This window comes from Rhodnius prolixus, unplaced genomic scaffold (genome assembly GCF_049639745.1).
Source record: "Rhodnius prolixus isolate KJV_2025 unplaced genomic scaffold, Rpr scaffold_11, whole genome shotgun sequence".
NCBI classification, from domain to species: Eukaryota; Metazoa; Arthropoda; class Insecta; order Hemiptera; family Reduviidae; genus Rhodnius; species Rhodnius prolixus.
In genome coordinates, this window is record NW_027411625.1 from 17379984 (window position 1) to 17397821 (window position 17838).

The 17838-nt window shown below is 34.1% G+C and overlaps 1 protein-coding gene across 1 annotated transcript in view; it reads right to left on the reverse strand.

Annotated features, from left to right (window-relative positions):
- Positions 1–16362, reverse strand: part of 14-3-3epsilon (tyrosine 3-monooxygenase/tryptophan 5-monooxygenase activation protein epsilon) — a 22589-nt gene extending 6227 nt beyond the window's left edge. Inside the window, exons 1-5 of the mRNA XM_074138133.1 lie at positions 16040–16362; positions 12453–12652; positions 10695–10801; positions 9630–9767; positions 1167–1366 (exon numbers count right to left, since the gene is read on the reverse strand). Of these exons, the coding sequence (XP_073994234.1) occupies positions 1167–1366; positions 9630–9767; positions 10695–10801; positions 12453–12652; positions 16040–16103 (709 nt within the window). The 5' untranslated portion in view covers positions 16104–16362. The remainder of the gene's footprint in view (positions 1–1166; positions 1367–9629; positions 9768–10694; positions 10802–12452; positions 12653–16039) is intronic.
- Between the last annotated feature and the right edge of the window lie 1476 nt (positions 16363–17838).

The following is a 17838-nucleotide window of genomic DNA, read 5'->3' on the forward strand; positions in this document are numbered from 1 at the left end:
CCTCGCTCCGGCCTCCTCCTACTCCTCCTTCCTCCGCCTCCTCTCCTCCGCCTCCTCCTCCTCCTCCTCCTCCTCCTCCTCCTCCCTCCTCCTCGCCTCCTCCTCCGTCCTCCTCCTCCTCTCCGCCTCCTCGCTCCTCCTCCCTCTCCTCCTCCGTCCTCCTCCTCCCCTCTCTCCTCCTCCTCCGCCTGCCGCCTTCCGCCTCCTCCTCCGCCTCCCCTCCTCCTCCTCCCCCTCCCCCTCCTCCTCCGAAAAAATCCCCCCTGCCCAAAAAAAGCACCAAAAGCTTCCCCTATAACAACGCCACCCTCAACTCACATTTAGTAATGCCCACCCAATCCCTGCAAACCCTGCTTGGTAATGTCCCACACAAAACACGCCCCTTAATGCCTAAAATCTCATAAATGAAGACCACCGCTCAACCACCCTTTACCCCGTAGTGGAGTTATTACCACGTAACGCTATTACTCGTGCCCTATATAGTCTGAACCACCCATATCCACCAGACCTCCCGTACCATATTAATAACGTGATCCATTCTTTCTGTTCGTTCAGGTTCGAAATAAATCGTGCACCCCCAAAAGGCCCATCTAATTCAAATTTCGAATCGAATGACACCGCATTCATTACAATCAGTCCCGCATTTAGGCATTATTTTATATGCAAAACAATGTACCAAGAAGAATAACAAGAACAACTCTGAAAATCTCAGCTTTTTGCACATTTTTTTAAATAGTTTTTCTCGAAATCTACTTGATCTGCGTTGATAAAAAAAAAATGATAAACCTTTTATAAACTTTTTTTACGCCCTTTATTTTAAAGAATATTTAGGAATTTTATCTTTTAGGAAAAAAAACAAATTGTCAAGTAGAATGTTTTTCAACATTACGCTTTTTCGTGGAGTTTTTGACGATCAACCCCTTAACCAACTGCCATATATTTTAATCATTCGATGAAACAGACATTGAAAGAAGAAGGGTTTTAATGACTTCAACTGGGATTATGTAGATGTGTTAGCTTCCGTGACCCAGGCCTATCAGACAGGAATAAATTCGAATACGACAAGCTAGCTATGTAAACAAATTCACGAGTTCTTTGTAAGAAACTCTTTAGAGTAAGGAACTGACGATGCGTTAGAGTGAGAAATTATTAATCCAATAATTTACCTTGCATATCAGATGTCCATAACGTAAGATTATCTCTGAGTAGCTGCATGATCAGAGTAGAATCTTTGTAACTCTCTTCGGACAGAGTATCCAGCTCGGCTATAGCGTCATCAAATGCAGCTTTAGCCAGTCTACAAGCTCTATCCGGTGAATTCAAAATTTCATAATAGAAAACCGAAAAGTTTAGAGCAAGTCCCAACCTATAAAAATAACCAAAATCTTGTTTTAATTATTACACATAACATTAACAGACCAGCTAGTCAAAAAATTAATTTTGTGTGAACACAATCGATACTCAATTTATATTAATTAAATTTTCTTGAGACTTATAACCTTACTAAAGATCCTCTCTCTTACTAGTAAAGAAGGAGAAAGTAAAAATTAATAAATATAATATTTGATCCAAACGACACTTCGAACATATCGCGATATTTAGCTTCCCAAAAACCCACAAAAATCAATTTTCTCAAAAAAAAAAAAAAAGTTGAAAACTATGTAGTAGGCCTAACGTAGGGTAAGTTACTACAGCAAAATTAAAATTTTAGTATAAAATAGCGGTTGTCAATGTTTTTTGCCCTTGCACCTTGATTTTCCTAGGTTTCTTATTTATGAGCATCATCTATTACTAACATTTCTCGCTTACTCTTTGGTCAAGAAAATGAAATAAAAAACTCGAAAAAATGTTTCAATAAAGTGGCACTTCCCAACAGGTATTCTATTATTATTACTCAGGTTTTTGAACCAAACTATATAGCGAAATGGGACATCCACCCACCCTTAGTAATAAGTTAATTGAAACTTCTATTTCTGAAGCGTCTTTTAGCGCTTTAACTGACAATTAAGAAATGTAATCGTAAAAGAAGTCAGGGTAAACCAAGCATTAGATAACCTAAAACAATATTTGGTAACAGTATAAAACCGACAAGTGTGCAATAAATAACCTACTACACTATAGTGATGGGCAGAACGAGTCCGCCTTTGGAGTCGTTGGATTTGAATCAGTTCCAGGGTTGGAATCGATTCCAACAACTCGTTCACTGATTCCGGTCTCTGTACTTACTCAATGCATTAGTAAAAATGTCACGCAATTTATTAAAATATATCATTAAAAGTTAGCTTTCCCAGTGTATAACAAAACTATATTTCTTTAACACACGTTAAGTACTATCCTTAATTTCCAATTGCTCTGATAAATATAAAATTAACAACGTAACACAAAAATAGACTAATCAATTATAAAAATTAAAGCAATGCAGTTTAGTCATTATCTAGCTTGACCACTGGAAGACTGGAGTTAACTTGCTTCAAGAGGATACAATATAGAGAAACGGAAATGGGTAGGAAATTATTCCCATAAAAAAAATTCTAACCTTTCAAGTAAAATGATAATTACTCATAAATAAAGAAATATTTATTTACTAAGAATTGAATATCAACCTTTAAAAATATTATCTTATTATTTCACAAAAAGAAAAAGCTGTGTGCTTAATCTTTAACTTAGCGCTGGACACTCTTATTCTTATCTTCATTGGCGTAAGTTTAAACGTGTACATGTCTGTGTGACGGTCAAAGTAACACTGAGCCAAAATGTAGTATTACCTAATTGGTTTACTTACAGCAGTATCCCTCCCACACTATCACCTATTTCACAAACATTCATCGATTGGAAATATTTTTTAGTTAAATATTCGTTTCATTTGAATACAAAAAACATTATAACGCTTTCTTAAGATGATGTTAATTTTTAAAATTTGCTTTTGTCCATTACTCTTATAAAATACGAAGAATTTCATATAAGATATAATATACAAACACAGAATGATCTAGTATGCAGGTGGAGTCAGTCCTCGTTACCATGACAATGGAATCGTTAAACAACTCCGGTTCCAGCTCCAGCAATTTCTATTGGCTAGATTCAGTGAACGAAAAAATGGAACGAGTCCGGTTTCAAAAGGATTTAAATCACTCCGGATTCGACTCCACCAACTCCAGTGGATTTAACCAATGAAAATGCTAGAGTTGGGCCGGAGTCGTTTAACGGTTCCATTGTCATGGTAACGACGACTGACTCCACCTGCACACTAGATCATTCTGTGTTTGTATATTATATTTTATTTGAAATTCTTCGTATTTTATAAGAGTAATGAACAAAAGCAAATTTTAAAAATTAAAATCATCTTAAGAAAGCGTTATAATGTTTTTTGTATTCAAATGAAACGAATATTTAACTAAAAAATATTTCCAATCGATGAATGTTTGTGAAATAGGTGATAGTGTGGGAGGGATACTGCTGTAAGTAAACCAGTTTGATAATACTACATTTTGGCTCAGTTTTACTTTGACCGTCACACTATCATGTACACGTTTAAACTTACGCCAATGAAGATAAGAGTAAGAGTGTCCAGCGCTTAGTTAAAGATTAAGCAAACAGCTTTTTCTTTTTGTAAAACAATAAGATGATATTTTAAAAGCTTGATATTCAATTTTTTAGTAAATAAATACTATGAGTAATTATTATTTTGTTTGAAGAGTTATAATTTTAATGAAATAATTTCCTACCCATTTCCGTTTCTCTATCTTGAATCCTCTTGAAGCAAGTTAACTCCAGTCTTCCAGTGTTCAAGCTAGATAATGACAAAACTGCATTGCTTTAATTTATATTTGAGTATATTTCTCTATTTATTTTTGTGTTACGTTGTTAATTTTATATTTATCTGAGCAATTGGAAATTAGGGATAGTACTTAATTTGTGTTAAAGAAATATAATAATAATAATAATAACACTTTATTATTTTTTCAAATGTACAAACAATAAATTAACAACGAAGTAAAACTTAAGTAAAGAAAAAACAAAACAAGTATTAAAAGCATGGAAATTGCCGTCTGCCAGAGTTTACTACGTTGATTACATATCAAAATAAAAAAATAATAGTATAATATCACTTGAAATAAAATCAAATAAACTAAAAATAGAAGAATAAGAAAAAGGAAAAACTGAATAAATAAATAAAAAGAACTACTTGAATTAAATTAAAAAATAATATCAATATACCTAAATATATATTTAACACACCAAGACAAATTACCATATATGCGAAAATCCATTAAATAAATTTATAGAGCAAAACATAAAAACAAATCAAAATTAAATAAAAGAATAAAAAATACTAAGAGATGTCTGAAATTCATTCAAACCTTATTTTCCAGGCATGGCGGGCGTAAGAAATCAAGACGCGGCATGAGACCTTGTCATTTAAATAATTTAAAATTTCCCCTCTATTAAGGAAACCCTTGCCAAAATACAGTAGCCTGAGTTCCGACAGAAGAGAACACTCACCCAAAAAGTGGTATAAGTCCTCTCGAACATTTGAGTTACATAGAGAGCACCTCTCGACATCTGGATCTCTTTGTAACCAAGGTCTGTAATTCAGGAAAAGTAACTCACCCCTCAGTTTGAAAATCCAACGCAGATCACGGAATTCCAGATGATTAAAAAAAGACATTGTAGTCAAATCTCTATGCTCAGAAATCAATACTCTGTAGAGAAGAAAACGGTCAGTACTCAATGCGCGATCTACAGCCTCCCCACGGCGGGCGGCCTCGATTTGAGACACAAGCCCAGAGAGAGTAGCGTATCTAAACTTTCTAAAGATCCAGAAAAGTTCAAATTGTAAAGAAGAGATAGGGAGCGCCAATGTTTAAACCAGAATGCATTTCTTTTTATTATTTGAAGAGCGGTGATCTTAGGAAGAAGAAAATCATCCATCGACAAGACTTTAAGGCAGTATTTAATATGCAATTTCAGTGTAAAAGAATAAATAGAGTCCAAAGCAGTCTCAATGATCAACATATAATTGGGAGTACAAGAAGGCAGAGCAAACAACTTTTTAAGAAAAAAACGTTGAAACTTTTCTAAGCAGTCAAAGGATTGAAACCCCCAGATTTCGCAACCGTAACACACGACAGCCCGGGACACACTATTGAAAACTTGAAGTTTAGCATCCAAAGGGACATTTTTATTGAGTATAAAACTGGACCAAACTGTGTTTACGCCCAGCTTAGCTGTGGAAATCCTACTCTCAAGCTGAGGAAGGAAAGACAATCGAGGGGTCAGGATAACACCAAGATATTTATATCTATTCACGATTTCTATCTGCTGATCTCTGTAAAACCATTTCTCTGAAGAGGACAATCTACCGCCTTTCCGAAAAACCATTATTTTAGATTTCCTAAGGTTAACAGTGAGATTCCACTGTTCACAATAGTAACCGAGAATTTTAATATTTCTTTGAAGGGAAATCGGATTATCAGCTATTAGAACAATATCATCAGCATATAATAATACGTTAATCCTGTCCCTGTCGACTATCACTCCCCCCTCCAAGAGCAAATGCAAATCATCCACGAAAAGAGCGAACACAATTGGACTCAACAAACAGCCCTGCCTGACGCCTGAACTCACACGAAAAGGTTCAGATATCCCATCAGCAGTACGTACTGAAGAAGCTGCAGAGGGGTACATTGCCTTTATTACGTTGATAAATTTGGTCGATACCCCTAAGTTGAATAATTTTAAAAATAATGAGTTGTGATTTATTGTGTCAAAAGCTGACTTAAAATCAACAAAGAAACAATATAGTCTTTGGCCTTTATTTAATAGCTTAAGGTTAATTAAATTAATAAGAATGAAAATATTATCAACCGCGGAGTAACCGCGTCTAACCCCGGCTTGGAATTCACATAAGTTATTAGTTTTCACGAATTTTTCTAGTCTAGAAAGAAGAAGGGCTGTGAAAATTTTGGCTAAAGTATCCAAGCAAGAGATGCCCCTATAATTATTTAACTCATTAATGTTGCCGTTCTTGAAAAGCGGAAATATAATAGAATGGCCAAATGATATATTTCTGAAATGGCATACCCACTCCTCCAGCGGGATATTCCCACAAACGAAGGATTTTCGACGAAGGCGATTAACACGTTTCCAAAACTCTTTCGAATCAGAAGCGGCTTTAAATTGAGCGTAGAAAGAAGAAAAATACTCACTTTTAGAGTCTTTGCAAATCTGTAAACAAACTAACTTTTTTTGCCTCATGATAAGCATTCTTTGCAATTATAGAATTAGTTCTTCTAAAAAGGTTCAAAAGTTTGAACGACTTTTGTCTCGCCCTAAAACAGCGATAGTTAAACCACAGATTTTTACAGCGATCTTTTAGAAAGAACGAAGGAGAACTATGAGGGCAAGCTCTTTTGATACAGTTCCTTATAGTATTTGCATACATTTCTGGCTCCCTAGGAAAATGAACTATGCTGTTAATTTCTCTTGAGAGATTTTCTTTATAAACCTCCATATCATTACCTCTCCAAATTAACTGTGGAAGCAAAGGTAAAATCAGACTGTCATCAGCACATACGGAGGAAATTGAAAGGGAAAGAGGCAGGTGATCAGAAAATATTTCAGGCAAAATGGCAAAATTATTAATAAAAGGGAGACAATCCAACGAAACGCAGCATAGGTCAATCACCGAACACCCCATCGCACCCACAAACGTAAATTCTCCTTCCATATCGTCAGGAAAACGGCCATTTAAAATCACGAGACCATAGTCGTCAGCGAGTTCAAGAAATTTAGAACCATTGCTGCTTACCGTTACATCTCTAGACTTCCTTACGTGAGAACATTTAATATTATATAAAGATAAGTCCACAGGAAGAGACTGTAAACAGCCGACCCTGACGTTAACATCTCCCAAGAGTATCAGATTCGTGGAAGGAATAACCTGAAGTACTTCCTGAAGGCAAAAGAAATCTTGATCCCAGCTGTTACAATTCAAATATAAGGGAACTACATATATTACAACACCATCTCTGTTAATGCAGATTAACGAGTAATTTGAGATGGAAGTAAAAGAAATATTATGAGATGAACGTTTTATGGCGTAAAGCTTACCACCACTCGCTCGACCATGCCTGGAGACTTTCTTCGCTGGTACCCAAGACAGATTGAAATCTGAAAAATACTTATTAAAAAAATCAAACGAATCCTCCATTACAAAAGTTTCTAAAAGAATAAATAAATCATGTTTTTTAAAAAAATTAAGAAAGGAACTATCATCAATTTTGGATTTCAGACCAGCTATATTATAACAAATAATCGAAATCGAAGGTATATTAATCGGTAAACTGATAGAAGTGTTCTAACAGACGGCAGAAGAACCTCAGGACGATTTAACCTGCACTGGCTGATGGGTGTGGGAGGGACCGGAAGCTGTAGTATCAAAGTAGTTCTGCTGTAGAGTGTCAGTGCGAAGAGCATTTATGAACTGCGATAAGTCCCCTCCTACCATAGCATTTAGGGTTGCAACCCCGTCATCATCCACAAAACGTAAGCCCTCCTGGAATGACCACGTAAATTTACGGCCTTCCACCCATAGGCAATTCGTACGTAGCCTAACATTAATCTTGTTATTAACTCTCATAATTTCTCGCCTCAAAAGAGAAAGCTTGGTTCGTTTCTTTCTGGCTGCCACTGGAAGATTTGGATGAACCATAAATCCTGTACCTCTTAGAACTCCGGAAGATTTAAGAATATTAATTCTGTCTTGTGCACGAGAAAACGAAACCAACAGAGGGCAATCAAGTTTTCCCTTTTGGCCCAAAGGAGAGACGTATATAGCATCGGAAGGCACATCTACCTTTAATAACTCCTTATTGAATTTCACGATGGTCTCAGACAACACATCAGCGGAAGAACTCTTAATACCCTTAAATATTAAATTATTTCGTCTCTCTGAGATTTCTAATTCCTCTAGACGTGCTTCAACTTTTACATTCATAGTTCTTAAAGATGATAGCTCCGATTTCAGTTGCTAATTCTCCTCCCTCAGTAAACTAATTTCATTCGCCAATAAATCAATATCAGTTTTTCTACTGAGAGGGGCCAGTTTATCCTCTAATAAACCTTCCACCACCTCCTTAATAGTGTCTTTCATTAGAGAGAGAAATTCAGGCGATGAAATTTTGGCCATGTTTATGGTTTCTGTTAAAGAAATCTTTTTTACACCAGGTTGCGAATCACCAGGAGAACTTGTAAGCCTTTTTAGGGTAGAAGACGGTGAATCAGACATACATTAAATTAAAGCAATGTACAGTAATTACAAGTATTTTTCTGCAATTATAAGTAATTTCTTCTATATGTAGTTAGTGAAATCAATTGGCAATGAAATCAGCAGTAATAAATCGGTTAAAAATGAAATTGATAGGTTGTAATTATTTACGTTTATTTTTACGGCTATACAGACTTATACTTTTAGAGGGGCCTTTGAGAATTAGAACTCTGTGACGTAGTATAACGGAGCGTGACGCGTGCCGCTTATCGCTGCCAGTTGACAGATAACTTATCGGCTTATGACGTCAAATCCCTCTCCTAGTAGTACGTCAAGCAAACGTAAACAGACATACCTGAACATGTAGCTCCAATATGAAATTTCTACAAATTATTTTAATACTTTTCACAAGAACGGCTCGATAGATTTTCTTAAAAAATCACACAATTGTTCAAATCACGTAATGTCAGTATTTGCAAATTTTGAACACTGAAAAATGCCCATACAAACTAAAAAAAAAGTGAGGACAAGAAGTACACAGTATCACAGTACACGAGCAAACTCGTTAAACAAATATAGTTTTGTTATTAACTGGGAAAGCTAATTTCTAATGATATATTTTAGTAAATTGCGTGATATTTGTTCTTATGTTTAATCGTTCCAAACCCTCTGCTGCCTCATTTTCATTTTAATTTGCCTCAATTTTCTGGGGCGGGGCGGAATCACTTTTTTTTAGAATAGGGATTTGAATCAACTCGTTCCACCATCGGACTCGTTCCACTGGAACGAGTCCGCTCAAATAGCCCATCACTACTACACTATTGCTTTTAACGAGCTTGTTTACCAGTGCATTGAAAAAAGCTCCAGGAACTAATGATCTCAGATGTTGTCGCTTCCTAAATCTTTATTTTCAAAAAAATATTGTTTACTTGGCTTTGTCTTGTTTTGTGTTTTGATTGTTCTGTTTTAAGTATTTTACTTATTTGAAAATTAATTGTAATAATTATAAAATCGCTTGTTGAATTATCGTAATTTAATGCCAATTATAGAAGATAGCCTCTTATTACTAACGAGAGGAAGTAATAACTATACGATGATTGTAAATAGTTAACTGACTGTTTTTTTATAAATACAATTTAAGTAATAATGGCTAATAAACAAATGGACAGTACTGAAGATCTGAAATTAAGGAAAACGAAAATAACCAATAAAATATCAAAAAGTGTTATTCCGCAGCGAAACTAAAAAATACAAAATCTCAATAATTTCCTCAATTAACCAACTGAATTAATCTTTCAATTAACCTTGAGAGTTTCTTGCAGACGAAAGCAAGAAAACTACCAATTTTCCTATTAATTACCTTATCGGATGTGTTGGTGGAAGTTCCATCATGGCGATATCGCTGGCAGCTTTGTAAGCCACAAGAGAATTTTCAGCTGCTTCTTTGCGATCATTTCCTGTGGCAAATTCAGCCAAATAACGATGGTAATCGCCTTTCCTGGAATGAAATTCGAATTATGATATTTAAAGGTAAAGCAGGGTAAATAACCATTAAAAATTGTACGGATTTAAATATGAAAAACTTTAAAGTGACCTGAGTTTACTGTCACATTTCAGACATTCAGATTTTTGTCAAACTTAGAATTTCAGGGCTACTTTAATGTTTCCCAGAAATGCTTTTGAACCTAACCATCATCAGAAAATCTCGAGAAGTTCATCCAGAAAAGTCGCACTGTCGGTTGACAGCTTAGCCAAAAACATCAATATCGGAAGCGATTGTACCACCAAAACGAAATTCCAAGTATGATTGTAAGACAAAAAAAGACGACAAATCTTTTGGTTATTTGTTATTTAGTGCATAAGGGTTATTTGGTTTCTCCTGTGTTTTGTGTTTAACGGTTTTTGTTGTTTAAAGAAATTTCCCAATATTTATTGTATTTACTCTTTTGTTGTAATTAGTCTATTGTATCTGTCCAATTGTAATTACTAAAATTCCCGTGTAAGTCCAGCTATATCTATATATATATATATACCTGCTTCTCCATTCCTGGCTCTTAGTTTCTGTAACTCAACCAACCCGCAGAGCCACGTAAGTTTCAATACTTATAAAGAATTTAGTGCATTTTACTGTTTATTTTTGTATTACTGATTTTTACTGTTTTTTCTATGTTACTGACTCCGTAGATTGTTTTGTATTTGTAATATCCAGGCCCTGAAGAGGACAATATATTTGTCGAAACGTTGGCAAATAGACGAGTTGTTTTATTTGACCGATACCTCGCAAATCTTCCATCCTAAGGTAAATATTGTGTTAGGAAAATTTGTCACGACTGGAATACTGGCTTTCCCTAAGCTAAAAAATAAGTGAAAACAAGGGAGGTTAGCATTATTATAATAAAAGTGAAACTGTCCACCTAACACTTACATTTTGTAATAGAAAACTTTAGATTCGCCTGAAGATGCACAAGCAATCAAATGTTTATCTAAAACTCCAAGAATATCTGAACATATTTCTCGAAGCTCTTTCTCCACCTAGAAGTAGATAACAAAATAAAACCAATTAATTTCATAAAATTTCAATAACTCAAACAAAAATTACTGTATAGAATAGTACGTAATTATTAGGAGAAAATCTGGTGCGAAGACTCAAACGGCTTTCTCTTACTACAATTCTTAAAATTTTAACTTAGATTTATTTTTTTTAAACAGCGAATTTCTAAACCTGCTTTATAGTTACTAACATTACACAGTTCGTTGAACCGAACATTACTCCTAAATAACGCATCAGAGAAAGCCTACCACTCACATCGTTTCTCAGAAGTACTTTAAAACAAATTTTCCGATTAAAAATATTTAAATAAAAGTTGAAGATTTATCTAGGTTTTGCAATTGTAAAAGTAATTACCAAGATTAAAAGAAAGTCATAGAAACCATTTTCTTGCAAATTTAAAAACAAAGATACATCCAATCAATAAAGCGGCATTTTCGTTTAAAGTATTTTTTTCAAACTCAGGATTTTAAAACCTTCCATAATATTATCTAAGTATTAGGGCCGCAAATAACACAGAATAGCACATGAGAGCGAAGTCTACCAACCCTCATTCCGAGAAATACCCTTAACTGAATTTTCTTGGAAAAATGTTTCAAAAAATTTGAAGGACTATAATTAGTATTACAAGAGTTTAAAACATCTTAAATTGTTTAAAAATCGTATGAACTACTTTCGAGGAAACTCGAAAAATTGTTAAGTTTCATAAAAAACATTTTTTTTTTTTTTGCTTTTTAATGATTTAAGGCGCGCCAACATCTGAGGACATTGGCGACCGGAGCTTTTCTCAGTGCACTCCGGTCGCCGGATAGTGTTCTTTCGTTACAGGCAACACTGTCCATCACTGAACAGTGAGCTGTAAGAAACTTCTAGGAAGAGAAAATCTAAGGCTCAGCAGCTGGATTCAAACCCGGGATCTCCGCGTGGAAATCCAATACGCTAACCGAATAGCTGATCCCTTCCTTGGTTAAGAAATTTTATTCAAAATCGGAGTTTTAGCGACACATTTAACCCTACTTAATAGTATTATATTAAAGTGGTAGACCATAAATAACAATAAATAGCACTTTAGACGGAGTATATCCACTAACTCCATTCCCATAAGTATCCTTATTCTAACTTTTCACGATAAATATTTCTAATAAAAGTTGTGGACCTACCCCACTGCGAAGAATGTAAGGACTTTAGGGACAATCATGAGTTATTTTCCCTAAAGTCCTTACAAAAGTGAAAAAATCTTTTCAGTAAAGTAACACTTCTGGGTGAAGGATTTCGACCGCTTAATGGTTATTACCGACCAATGGTGCCTGATAACATTAGATTCCACAATCATATTTTGGGTTGGCCAAAAACGCCAACGCCACTAATTAGAGCGTCTTCTATAGCCCTCTATTGTCTTCTATAGTGATACGATATTTAAAAATTAAATAATTGAAATTTATAAGTTGAATACGAATCATAGATAAAAATATCACTGCCTTTTTTATTTAGGTTACCGACAATATAAGAGCTTGTAGAAGCTATTGAAAACTGTGCTCAAGACAACTGAAACGTCTTTCAACATCAACTACTTTTCTTACAACCTTGTTTGACAGATTTATGGAATAGTCTGAATTAATTTTTCTATTTTCTAACCTGAGATCGATACATTCTGATCATTTCTAATTTCTCATCAGCTCCTTTATTCTCTTCTTTTTGTTCTATATTGGAGATAATCCGCCATGAAGCCCTTCTGGCGCCAATAACGTTTTTATAAGCAACAGAGAGAAGATTCCTTTCTTCTACCGTCAACTCCACATCAAGGGATGCCACCAGTTTCATAGCTTCCACCATTTCTGTTTAAAATAAATACTTATTCATGAACAACCGAAACAGAATATATAAATATAAAACCTGGTGCGAAAAATAACAAGTCTATTACAATTCCTCCAAACTCTTGTTTTCAGGTACAACTTTAATTCTTACTAACATTGTAAAGTTTGAAAAACCGTTTACCATAATTTAGAGCGATGCCTCCATCCACTAGCCCTTCCCAGAAGTGCCGAAAATGTATATATATATATATACACATATTTAATAAAGGTTCAAATAAAAGTTAGAGAAAAACAAGTGCTCCTTAAATAGAAGTAATTGATAGAAAAAATCAATTATGTCCTAAATACAGAGGTTAAAATTGCAAGATACATTAAAATGGCACGTTACTGAATTATTGTCGCCCCTCCCCCAGAATTATTTTAGTTAAGTTTAAAGAAAATAGAGGGAGGCACTAAAAAAGCGACAATAAATTAATGAATGATACTTCTAAATGACAGATCTGACGTAACTGAAACTGATATCCTTTTTTTTACTCGGGGTGCCTCAAGACGAGCAGGATACTCAAATTCGAAAATCTCCAAGAATGTAATATTTCTTTCTTTGCACAAGAGTAAAAGATGAGTTCGAAAGGTTTTAAATCAGTAAATATAAAGTTGATATTTCGTTCCACGTACTAATAAGTTAGACCTGGTAATGAACTTTTGGTTCAAATCAATCACTTCCAAGGGCAAATCTGTAAATGGCACTCCCATTCTTGGCATCCACTGCAATAATTCAGACAGGTTGCATCGAGAAGATGGGCTGTAGAAAAAAAAAAGTGAAAAGGAGTTTTCTTGATAGATTTGAGAAAACTTACTGTATCACTGTGCAAACATCTGTCTGTCAAGCAAAAAAACTAGAAGAATGTGGCTCTGCAATCGAACACCAGCCATTATGCGCCAGAAGATGGCTAACATATTAACAAAAAGAAGGAAGTAATAAGATCTGCAGAAACATCCAATCATAAGGCCACCAAATCAGAGCCAGGACAAGCGTGAAATTTAAAGAACATTACATCAGCAAGTTGCAGGCAAAATATAGACAAGAACCCAGTACAACCCTTTTATAGATTCTAATTTAGATTGACAGCAAGGAATTTATACATTGACAACAGGTATTAATTACAGATAGTTAACTCTATTAAATGACTGTTCTTCCAGAAGGGACTAGTTGCTTCAACTAATTGAAACCTGTTTTACCTCGACGATCTTTGACACAGTTCTAACAATAATGCTTATTATTAGATCTGCCGGGGCGGATGTTGGTCTGGTGGACAAGAGCGTGGCTTTGTAAGTGGGAAATCCCCGCATGTGACTACTTTTTTGTTAAAAAAAATTGTTTATAGTATGAGCTTCCACCCCTGTCCACGACACCTAATTGGCAGTTGGACGTTAAGCACCGCCTGAAAAAATAGGCGGTTGGAAAAAGTAGGCTGACTTTACTTTTATTAGATCTGCCGAAACGTGCATTCATAAAAGACCACAAATCAGGACCAGTGAAATAAAGAATCTGGATAAATGGATACTGATTAGCCACTTGGTCTCCAGAGATGGTGGCTTTGATAAAAATGAGAAGGCGAAATCCAAAGATCTTGGTCAAAACCAAGAAGAGGTCAAAATTAAACCAGTTACTCAGAATTGAGTACGGTATTGAACTATCAGAAAGCTCATTGCTGTTAAGGCACTGAAATGGCGTAAATAAGGGTACATTAAATCACTATTGCAAGTTTTGGCAATAATACAAAAAACTACTTCTCAAGACCCAACAAACTAGGGTTTAAAATTTCATAGTCATTTCCCTCACCAATTTAGCAAGATTTAAACCACACAACACCTTCAGCGATTCATCTGAGTTCCATTTGGTCGGAAGTACTTAAAAGGACCAGGGCGAGGTGTTATTTCAGGAATCGCATTGAACCTCTTCTGAATAAAGAGAAGCCCACACATCTCAGTACCGTACAGCAAAATCAATCATTAAGCCTATTTTTACCGAATTTTAAAACCTCCAAAATTATCTGAAGGAGATCGCATAAAAGTACTATCAACCCTTCTGGTAAATTTCCTTTCAGAATGGCTTTAGAGTATGCAGAAACTTTCCAGTTGCAGCACATTTGGCGAATCAGAGATCAATTTTATGGAGCTCTCTGAGTTGCTGACATTAGAGGCAAATTCTTCGCAAAATTGGTACTGATATCCGTGAATTACTACTGACGCTGAAAAAACCTGAAGCAGAAAAGTTAAGCTCCAAGAAGCTGGTGTTTTCAATCAATCCAAAGCTAGAATCGTCCCTGGAATATTTTGTTGCTACATAGTCGATACTTAAGTACTATCTATACCAAAGCGGAGTGCTATTTGGTTATAATTAAGGATAAATGGATACGGATGAGCCTCTGGGTTCCCAGGGATGGTGGCTTTGATATAAATGAGAAGGCGGAATCTTTGACCGAGAAGAGCTCAAAATTAAGCCAGTTTCTCAAAACAAGTAGAGTTCTCTATCAAAAATGAATAAAAAATGGCATCTTCAGAGAGAAAACCAGGATTCAGACGAGATCAATTTGGCGATGGAAGTACTTTATTTACTGTGAAATTTCAACCTTATTGTTAAATCATGTATTAAGGCCTAAAGAGCTCTAAGAATCCGATTCAAACAAGATAAAATTATTGATTCCCTTGATAAACGTAATTAACATTGTTATTAGTTCTTACATTATAATCGTAAACTAATAAATATTTTAAAACTTTAATGTGTTACAGGAAATTAGTTAAAGAGTTTTATAATATTTTTGCGTTAATTTTTTTTTTTTTTTTTTTTTTACAGAAGTATGAGTGAGTTGATTAATGTCACGCTAGTCACTGGGAAGGTGCAACTTCTTAAAATTCCAAAGTAACACCCAACTGTAATTAGCATAATACTAAAAATGTATCAAATTAAAATTAAAGACATATTTTTTAAAATTGAAAAAACATTTTTCTTAGAAAGTTGGAGTCAAATTTAAGTATTAATTAAGACTGACATTTTTTATTGGTTAATTTTAACAATATAAATTAAGATTTTTCAAGAGGTATTTTATAGCAAGATTTAGAAAAGTGCAATATTGCTATTTAAAAATACTCCTGCAAAAAAAAAGAAAATTTTACTATAGCAAAGTTAGGTCACTCAAAAAAAAAGATAGCATTACCATGTTATTATTAAACTAATTACACTTTATTGTTTTTAATAAAACTTTAAATAAATCTTTTAAAAATTATAAAATTTGATTAGGTTGATTTGAATTTTTTTAAAATAGAAAAATTAAGTAAAAATTTCAAAAAAATAATAATTATCAAATATAGATAGTAATTATTTTTATATATGACTTTTAAATTTACCATCATATCTTTCAGCTTGTTCAGCGAGTTTTGCTTTATAAACGTTGTCTTCTCTTTCGGACATGTTTTATTTGAAAATGATATAAATTTTATGACACTACAATAAATTTATTTTCTAGATATATATATTATTCTGATGTATTTTTAAATTTATTCTTTTATACACTAAACATATATATTATCTTAATTAATTAGAATTAAAAAGAAATACTTTTTTTATAGAACCAAACTTTCCACGAGTAAATGCACTCAGAAACTCGGGGCAACTTAAAACAAGCACTCGGCAATAACCCTAGGCACAGTAATACAGGGCAACACTGTTCTCCGGAATAATTCAATACTGACATCGTGAAAGGTACATGTATATACATATTTTTTTTATTTCTGATAGAATTAATGTTTTAATATTTATTTATTTATGTTGTTTCAATTTAAAATATTTTTAAATTTTTCAATTTGTTTTTTTTTTAATTTTTCAAAATAAGTCACGCATGGTCCCCTCACTCTCATCACATTCTAGTGAAATAAAAATCATCTTAAAAAAAAAATGCAAAGACATAAGTAATAAGTTATGACAAAAGATGGGAGCTATTTCAAAATAAGTACTTCCAAACACCAAGGTCTAGGGCCTTCCCACCAGTCATTTTTGCTTATTATTTCCTTTTGTCTCACAAATTCGCCAACTTGTGCTTAATGTAAGAGACTGCCTCTACTCTTCCAAACTTCACAGAGACTATAAGAAGCTATGATAAATGACGCCACTCACTGAAAGACATCCTGTTCCTGAGCCTATTATGCTCCATAAAAAGTCCTAATCTTGATTAAATTTATATAGGCACTCATCCTTGAGTCGAAATTCGCAGTAGGAACCGATTGAACCTCTTGAAAATATGCTACTATCAGAGCTGTTAGAATTGACTTACAAGCTTGCTCTAAGTAATCACTTCTCCTGCTAAAAAGCTACAATAGTAAGATATAAAGCGATATTTCAGGAAAAGTCGCCGAAAGTTCGCCACTGAGTCTAAGTAGAAGAGATCACGCATTAATAAAAAACTAATTTATTATCTCTACATCCGTCCTGTACTCTTATATACAGCCCCTGTGTGGTCCAATACTTGTTGCACCAACTATGGGAAGTTACAAAGAGTTCAAAATAAATGCTTAAGACTAGTTGGGTCATATCCCCGGTGGACACCCATAGATTATATACATGTAGCACTTGATGTTGCCAGCGTGTCTACATTTATCTATAACGCTGCGGAAAAATTAGTAACTTCCTGTACACATAGTCCCTACCCTCATGTAAAGAGTTATAGACTATAACAAGTTCTCTTGGCTATAAAAAATACAAGCACAAAAGGCTAAATCATATGCTTTAATTAACTCTATGTAGTAAGGTTTTTTTTTTTTTTGCCTTAGTATTAAGTTTGACAGATTTACCAATGTAAATATGGAGTGTATATAGGCACTGCAGCCTGATACCTCCTTTGTATAATTTGCATTTGTATTCTATTTTAAACTGTAAATAAACTTTTTCAATTTCAATTTTGGAAAAAATTAGAAATTTGCTATTTTTTATGTTTGAGCCACAAAGTGAAATACTTGATATTGTTATTTTGAAATATATCTAAGTTAGCTCATTTAAAAGGAAATTTAACCTTATTTCTAATGAGCTTATTGAAATCGCTTTAGCTTTAGTAGTTCGAGAAATACAGACAACTTTTAAAGTTGTAATACCTCGAAAAAACATAAAATTAAAAATATCTATAAAACGGAGCAGAGTCGAGCCATAGCTTATT